The 9470-nt window shown below is 27.5% G+C and overlaps 1 protein-coding gene across 1 annotated transcript; it reads left to right on the top strand.

Moving 5' to 3' along the window:
* Nucleotides 1–4429: 4429 nt before the first annotated feature.
* LOC108339382 (transcription factor MYB13) lies at nt 4430–6065 on the top strand. Its single transcript, XM_017576519.2, has 3 exons — nt 4430–4660; nt 5072–5201; nt 5448–6065. The coding sequence occupies exons 1-3, from the start codon at nt 4528–4530 to the stop codon at nt 5884–5886; spliced, it is 702 nt and encodes a 233-aa protein (XP_017432008.1). The 5' UTR covers nt 4430–4527; the 3' UTR covers nt 5887–6065.
* Nucleotides 6066–9470: the final 3405 nt, after the last annotated feature.

Genomic DNA, 9470 nt, shown 5'->3' with positions numbered 1-9470 from the left:
CTTATAGAAACTCTTCCTCCCCAACTTTTATGCTACAATTTTTATTGACTTGAAAGTTGCACACTTTTTTTTCCAACCTTAATCACTACAATCTTCATCTTTACCCAGTTGAAAACAAAAATATATATTTTTTCTGAGAACAAATAAAAATATATAACCTTACACTAAATATATTCACTTAATTTTTTTTATTTCATACGAAAAAATATGTTTTAAAATAATAATTAATTATATTTATTAAAAATGATATTTAAATTTGAACTTAAAAAACATTTATAGCATATTAATATTAATAAAATAGGTATCCATCATTATTTAAATTTTTAAAATAGTAATTAAAAGACTAAAATTAGAAAAATAAGAAAGAACACCAAAGAAGTGTATATTAGTTCTAAATGTAACTATAAACAAAATAAATTTTAGTTATTGAAACAAAAATATTAAATAATATTGTGTAGATAATTCTTTTATTATGAGTAATTATTTAAATTTGAAAAAGTGGTTATGATAAAAGTGTAAATAATTTTTTTACAATAAATAATTATTTAAATTAAAAAAGTACTTAGTAAAATGATAAAACTAAAAAATAGATTTTTATTATGAATAATTATTTAAATTTTAAAAATAGTATTAAAGAGAATAAAATTAGAAAAAAAAAAGATACCGAAAAGTGTATCCTCTTTATATATGATTATAGATATAGAGGATAACGACATACTATTCAATAATAGCTGATTTCAAGAGAAATTCATTATAGATTTAATATTTAATTTAAAAAATTGAAATAAATAAATACAACTTTATATTTGTTAATATATACATATTGAACTAATTATTTGTTGTTATACAACGTATATACTTTAGTCATTTATATCAATTTATATTTTTCATGTCTTACATCCATATAATTTTATATTAATTTATCATTTTTATTTATTTTGTACGGAAATTTGTTCTTGTCAGTGGATAATATTATAACTTATTAATATAAGCACTATGATATCTGTTATTCAGAATCTTATGTTTATTTTGTATATTGAAAATAAAATAAAAATAAAATGATATTTTTATTTTTACTTTTAGTATTTTTAAAACTATCATATTATTTTAATAATACTATAAGTTATTTAAGTATCATTTATTATAAATGGTTCAACTATAAATACTTATAATAAAGAGTACAAAATTAAACCTGTAATCCCAGAGTGAAAGTAAATATAAGAACCTTAAAATACAGAAATCTAGTTAATTACATGTTGATGATATTAGATAGGGTAGGTGCAAAATCAAACACGTATTGTACCACCAAATTTTCCAAAGATTTGGTCATCTTTTAGTTAAAAATATTATTATATAGTACACAACTAATGCTATATATTATTAAAAGACCATGCAATGATTTTTAAAATTCATTTAGAAAAGTATAACTTTGACTCTAATATTTTCATGTGTGTGAAACTTTGAGACTTCTGTACATAGAAAACTGTAATTTTACTTTGTTTGTAAAGGAGATAAAATAATATTCACAATCTACTATCAAAATAATATTTTCCCCCGTAAAAAGTAATAGCAACAACAATGCAAATAACAAAACACATATTAGGGTTTGGCCGAGGTTATTTCGTTCATAATTTTAAATGTAAGATTATTCTTTATGAATTTAATGTACGTAATCAACTAATTAAAAAATATAAAAAAAGTCAACTGAATTTGCCCATATTTAATGGATCATAATCACTTCGAGTTTTCATGATTTTTTATTTTATTTCGTGAATGAATCTAATAGGTAAACTTAACTTGCAACGACTAATTTTGAGTTTGGACATACCAAGTATAAATAAGGGATATTAAAAAAAATGAATAAATGGATTTGAAATTAATTTTTTTTAATCAGTACTATGTATAATTAAATTTTAATTGATTTTTTTTTTCAGTTTTAAGTTAATTTCTTATAGGACTGATCTCCCACCGCTATAAAAAAAGTGGCATCACAGTAAATTTTTTTACTTGTAATAAAAAATAAATAATTAGATTTTAAGTATTATTTGTAATTGTTATACATGTATTAAATATTTATAAACTTGATTTTCATAAGATTCTCAAATTTAAAATTAAAAAATTACAAAAAATATTATAATTTTTAAAATATTTTTTAATTATGTTGATCTAAGTCTACAAACCCACTATTATGCAAGGTGGGTCAATCTACGGCTATTACTTCGTGCAACATAATATCCCTGCACCCTATTGATCTAGAATTCATTGTTTGGAAAACATTAAAACAAATATGAAATTGTTTTTGGATATATAATCACCCCACTTTTATTACAAATATAATTTTTCGGAGGCTTGGATGCACCAATAAATTTTATAGCTCCTAATTTCTTAACTACTTTTACGAAAACATTTCTCACTCTTTTCAGCATTTCCAACATTCAACAATATTTTTCAAGACTCAATTATAAGAAAAAAAGTGATAAATTCAAGTAAAAATAAATTTAACTATTTTATCTTATATAATACTACCATCCTACACATATCTTTTAACTAATTATAATTATATTTTCAGTAATTTTTTATATCAAAGTTTAATAAAGAAAACTTTAAGATTTTTTTTAATTATGATTACTAAACTTAAATAACGTTAACTAGCTTTCTTAATTAGAATAAAGTTGATTAATTGTGATCATATATTAATATGGAAGAGAAGATACTTATACCCTAATTATGTAAGGTCCATTTCTAGAAAGTGACTTGGAAGCCAAGGAAGTTACTAATTTTCTGCATGCATGGGACCTAGTAATATATTAATTAATTAATTCTTGTATATTGTTGATTTAAACACAATCATATTATATTGTGGAAGTGACCTCACTTGAGTTTGGAAGTAAGTGTTTAGTACATCGGAGCGCGTATAATTCGGAAAGTTAATTATCTAATTGCTCTTAATTGCTGTTTCCTTGTTGCAGAAATTTACAAGAATTTTGTTCTTTGAAAATTGATAATATTAAAATGAAAACAGAAGAAAAAATAATTATGTTAAAGAAGAAAAAAGTATGTCAAAATCTGATTAAATTCAAACCAAAACCAAAATGCATCCAACGAAACCCTCTTGATTAGGGTTACAAGCTGGGCGATTCACAAGTTAATTTCTTCTGATTGAGAATGAAGAGTGAAAAGGAGAACATACTAGTTCCACAAACCAGGATGTTTTCACGCTTTCAGTAGTCAAAGCCCATAAAATAAGAAGACTTCCGATATATAAAGACTATTTTTCAACTAATGGAAAAGAATATAAACTTATATATATTGAAATTAAATTTATCATATATATATATATATATATATATATATATATATATATATATAAATGTATAAAAATTCTCAACATGTAGTATGCTGTTTACAGCTATAAATTTGACTCCACAATATTTAAACTTTATTAGCACATATTATACGGGATTGATATAATAAAGATGACATGCTTTTGTTACATGATTTATGTGTATAATTTTGTCATCAGTTTTAAAAATCTCATTTTACAAATCCAATAAACAAAAAAATTATTTTATACAAGAATCAGTTTTTTTCTTTGTCAGTTATTATCATAGTATTTCTTTCTCTGTTTAAAAAGAAAGTGTTTGTTTTTTATATAAACCTTCTTTTGCATATATAATATTTTATGTTATTTCTAGATAAGAAATTTTAGATTTCCACTTATTCCTCCTCTCTTCTTCCTAAGCACAATTTCAATTGTTTCATGCACGTGATCTGCTGACTAAAGAATAATCTAGATGCACGGAATTCATTAGTTTTTGTGTTATTACTATAAAAATTTATATTATAATTATTATAAGATACTGCAATCTATCCAAAACCTTTTAGTTGACTATGATACGCGATTTTATTGAAATCTAATCCACTGGAAGCGAGGAAGAACATTCAACTAAGTGGTTGGGTAACGACCCCTTCGAACCAAGGAAGGTGGCTTCAAGTTTCCAATTATACGACAAAACTTGGGTCGCTATTTCGCAATTTGATTCATTCTTCTTAGGTTTCATTTCGTAGTATACTTTATTTAATATTTTAACTGCTACCTCTTTCTGAACGACAACCGTGTAAGGTTTTTTCACACGGACTAAGAAAAATGTTAGATGTCACTTATTCTGTTGAATAATCTCAACCCCAACTGTACGAAATGGAAGCAGGATGTGTTTTGTTTGAGTGTAAATTAGAATTAAAATAATCAAAATTTGACTACAAATTGCAGTTATAGTAATATTTTAAGACCATGGTTACCAATTTTCTTAGTTTATTAGCATGAAAACAATCATGTATGCCTCATTCTTCCTTGCACGCATTCTCATGGTATATAAAGGTTAAGTGTCTTGCTGCAAGTGTCTTTCGCCAAACTCTCTTCTTTCTCAAGTGTCTCTCTCTCACACAAACCTACACAGAATCAACAACGATACCTTCAAAGTGTTGTTACATATATAGTGAGAGAGAGAGTTTGATAGGTTGAGAAAGATGGTGAGAACCCCTTACTGTGACAATAATGGCCTGAGAAAAGGAACATGGACACCAGAAGAAGATTGGAAGTTGATTTCTTATGTCACTACACATGGCCACAAGAATTGGCGCCAATTGCCTAAGTTTGCTGGTAATACAACTGCATCAGTTATCTACCTTCGGGAATGAATACTAATTTCATGTTAAGTTTTCACATCAGTGTGGGAAGTTTAAACTGATGGTTAATTAAAGTTTAAACTTTTGTTTTTGAAACATTTAGATCATATGAGTTGAATCAAGACTTGGTACAAAAAAGCTATCTGTTTGTTTCTCTTTTTCTAAATATGGACACAACTTTATATTACTCTCTTTTTCGAAAAAAAAACATGATCCATGGCGTATTTATCTTAATTTGATTCTTGTTTTAAACTGAGGGGAATTTAAGAACTCTACTTATCTCAAGAATCTCAACAAATTCTTCATTAGGTCAGGCACCAAAAAGGGAAAATTGAGTTCATATTCTACTGTTTGGATTCAATATAATTGTGCAGCATGTTTTCAGGTCTTTCTAGGTGTGGAAAGAGCTGCAGATTGAGGTGGATGAATTACTTAAGGCCAGGCATCAAAAGAGGGAACTACACTTATGAAGAAGAAGAGATAATTATCAAACTGCACCAAATTCATGGAAATAGGTATACGCACAGCAAGATTACATGATTGTTACATGAGTTTAATTTCTATTCACCTTTAAACTGATGAAAGGTCATGCTGCATATGACTTTTCAGAGGATTATCATAAATATCAATCGATTAACTTGTCATATATGATATGTGATGCACTTATAGTATTACTTGGACTTTTGCGCAAGTTACATCATATAATTTCTTTCACTGCATGTGAATATAAACCATAGTGTTTATTTATTTCAATTCCCTAGGTGGTCAGTGATTGTCTCCCACTTACCTGGAAGATCAGATAACGAGATAAAAAATCACTGGCATGCACATCTTAAGAAGCGCTTTCAACACAATTCAGAAACAAATGAAAAAATTGAAGCTTCCACCTCAAAACAGCACTCCCTTGTAGAATCAATTCAAGAGGAATCTGGGGAAGTTGTTGCAAGCAGTTTCCAGAACAGTTGCCTAGCTACTTCCCAAACTCCTGACAGTGATTCTCCATCGCCCCAGCACACATCATTGAGAGATGCTTTGTGCATGATATCTGAACTTGAACCTGAAGCAGCCAGTAACGGGAATTTGGCTACTGATAACTTTGCTGACTTTATGGAGCAAAACACAGATCCTATCAGTGCATATTCTTGGGAAGAACTTTATGAAATTTCATATTTATGTGAATTTCTCGCTCCTTCGTACTGAACCTGAAAGTTTTTGTCCAGTTTATGATGTCTGGGGGCTGTTCGAATAGTAACAGGAATATGATATATAACGGTTTGTTTTTTCTTCTTTCTTACTGTTTTTTTGGGGCAAACCATACCAGTTTATTCTGATGAAAGGGGTGTTACATTGTGGGCAGAATGAGTAATTCTATTCCTAAAAAACCATGGTATTTTTTTTGTAAGTTTTATATTTTGATCCTGTTCCAATAAACTCCTTTATTGTTTCCAGAAAACCTGCAATTGAACAATGTAACTCAACATAATGACAAAATATAGAATTTAAATACAACATGATAAGTCCTATTCATGTTGTTTTTCAATCAACTGTAATCACCTAAGTGAAACTTTAAATCTGATTAAAAAATAACAGCATCTAAATTGTATATTTTCCCCTGGAAGTATGTCGTCATCTGCACGTGGTCACAAAAAGGTAAGATATTGGCTTTAACATCTTATAGTTCAATCGTTCTCACAAGTGTGAAGCAATTCATAATCCTCAATATTTGCTCATCCACAACACCTACTTGACAGCAATATGGCTCAACATGTTGAACAGCATATATATATGTAACAACGAACTCTTATATGATGCATCAACAAGTACTATCGTGGACACATACGAACCAGATCCATCCAGGTAAAAAGTCATAAATAATAGTGTAAATAGTATAGTTTAATAGGTTATGTTTTTCATTAATTACTATATCTATTATTTTCTGACATATATCTTCTGTAAACACCACCTATATCCGGTTAGGAGAAGACAAATACACTCAAAAAGGACAAGTATCTTTGAAGTTGGAGCTTTGGAACTTTGGAGCTTTGGAGCTTTGAAGTGCTTGTTGAAATCTTTGGAGTATATATATTTTGCTCTCTAATATATCACATTAACCATCTTTATATTGTAGCTTCTCTTTTCTTTGATGGATTAGCTTCTCTTTTCTTTTATGGATTGAAGCAGTGAGTGATGTCCGCTTATAGTTATTGAAGACGCGGTTGTAGTTGTATTTGTATCTCATATGAGAGTGTTTTCTAGAACTGTCCTACAATCTTCAGCCAGCTGATATAATGCATGGGGCACTATTTTTTTTTTCTAAAAAATGTGTGAATGTGATATTAATAATTTTTGTATTGAGAAATTAATAAAATTTTAAATAACATAAGAGTAACAAATTAATTTTTTAATACATAAAAAAATGTGTGTATAATTTCGCAATACATATGTTTTCTTAGGATAAAATAAATTCCTTAATTATTTTAATAACATTAAATCTACAGCTCTTATTATGTAAAAACTATTTCAACATGTACATATATAAATATAAATGTTAAATGTAAGAAAAAGAAAAACATTTATTGAGTAAATTATAATTTACTATATGAACTATATTAATTTTAGTGTTAAATTGAAATAAGTGCATGAAATTTATATATAATAATAAATAAATAATGATTTTGAAATTATTTGGTGCTTCACTAAACAAATCCAATACAAGTTTTATAAAAATATAAGTGGATGTTAACATTATGTAACTAAAGTATTTTTTATTTGCTTAAAATTTGATATATAGGATTGTTAAGCTATTATTTAAATATTTAATAAAATTATTTATGAATTTTAAGTAAATTATTTTAGAAAAAAGTTATTTCTTAACTAACGGGTTAATCTTACACAAACATAAACCTCCGCTGTCACCTTTGCTGTCTTCAACGCGGGTTATAGAAATGATTCGACTTTCAGAATCGACAAGTAAGAAGAAATATTGAAAGTGAAAAAAATTCAATGTTGGTTTTGAATTCTAACGTAGAAATTGGAGATTTCATATTGATCATACTCTTACCGACATAAAAGGTTAGAATATTCAATATTATTAGCATAATTTATGTGAAATTTCAAATATTTTCAATATCTATTATCTATAATGCCAATAATCAAAAGAGAATTATTTTCTAATATCTATTTTTAGGTTATTCCGAGCATGTAAAATCAAAACCACTATTATGCAAACAATAATATAGTTTAAAAACTAAAAACATTCATAAATTAGCATAAACCATAACTATTAGTCATATTGTATATGGAATAAAAAACTGGCTTAATAGCTTTCTTGGTCCTTATGTTAAATGGTTATTTTTCAGTTTAGTACTCGGTTTTAAAAGTGCATACATTAGGTTCCAAAATTGTATAAATCAAGTTCCATCCGTTAAATTGGCAGAAACAGAGTTAATTCCCAGCTGACGTGGTGAAAGACTCTGTACATCTTCTTCTCTCTCCTCTGTTTTTCCTACAATATCCCAACTTTTTCTCTCTTTTCTATATCTTAATTAAATACTTTTTTTCTCTCTCTCTCCTTCCTCCACAACCTCTACCTCCAGAATTATTAGAAAGGTAGAGAAGAGAAATTGAATGAACGGTCAACAACACTCACACCATTCGATCATTGGAACCCTTAAATATTCACTCACACCGTTCGGTTATTGGCTTACATTATTCTCAACAACACTAATAAAATATTGGAACCCTCAAATATTCACTCACACCGTTCGGTCATTGGCTTACACCATTCGGTCACTCACACTATCCGGTCATTCACACTATTTGGTCACTCACACCATTCGGTCACTTACACCGTTCGGTTACTGACACCATTCGGTCACTCACACTGTTCAGTCACTAACACTGTTCATTCAATTTCTCTTATCTACCTTTCTAATAATTCCAGAGGTAGAGGTTATGGAGGAAGGAGAGAGAGAAAAAAAAAGTATTTAATAAAGATATAGGAAAAAGAGAAAAAATTGGGTCATTGCAGGAAAAACATAGGAGAGAGAAGAAAATGTGCAGATTCCTTCGCTACGTCAGTTAGCTCCGTTTATGTCAATTTAACGGAAGAGACTTGATTCATACAATTTTGACAACTTTGGGACCCAAAGTATACACTTTTAAAACTGGATACTAAACTAAAAAAAAACCACTTAACATAGGAATCAAGTAAGCTATTAAGCCTAAAAAATTATATTTAAACATAAAGAAATATATGATTTATCTACTTCTAACTTCTAAGAATTTAGTTGTCTATATACCTTTTAATATTTTTACTTGTTTCGTTGTGAATTATTCCTCTCTCTGACATAAATTAAAATGAATGAAAATAATTTTGTAAAGATAATATGTAAGTTATAAAAGTAATAATATCCTTTAGTTAAATTCTTTACGTTTATATTGAGTTTAGAAATTACTTATCATCGTCATAATTTACTATGAGTTTATGCTTAGACTCTTCAAAATTATTGTTTTTAGGACAAATTAATATAAGGTGTCATTGATGCCTTTATAGTTTAAACCTTTGTTAGAATACTAATTGAAATACTCATACTTGCATTTAATTTTTATTTTAATTTTAATCATTTTAATACGAAATGTGTGGATATAGGAAATTTAATTTGGTTAAATATTATGTTATTGGTTAAATTTTGATTCTTTGAAAGTTATTATATGACCATTTACCTATTGATTTAGAGGTTCAAAAATAGGTGAATTTATGTTCTATGCGTTCTTTATGTAGG

The sequence above is a fragment of the Vigna angularis genome, chromosome 5 (genome assembly GCF_016808095.1).
Source record: "Vigna angularis cultivar LongXiaoDou No.4 chromosome 5, ASM1680809v1, whole genome shotgun sequence".
Lineage (NCBI taxonomy): Eukaryota > Viridiplantae > Streptophyta > Magnoliopsida > Fabales > Fabaceae > Vigna > Vigna angularis.
This window is presented reverse-complemented; position numbering and strand designations above follow the sequence as displayed.

Coding starts and splice junctions, on each gene's coding strand:
- LOC108339382 (XM_017576519.2), top strand. CDS start 4,528: ATGGTGAGAACCCCTTACTGTGACAATAATGGCCTGAGAAAAGGAACA. Junction 4,661..5,071: donor CCAATTGCCTAAGTTTGCTG/GTAATACAACTG, acceptor GCATGTTTTCAG/GTCTTTCTAGGTGTGGAAAG. Junction 5,202..5,447: donor CACCAAATTCATGGAAATAG/GTATACGCACAG, acceptor TCAATTCCCTAG/GTGGTCAGTGATTGTCTCCC.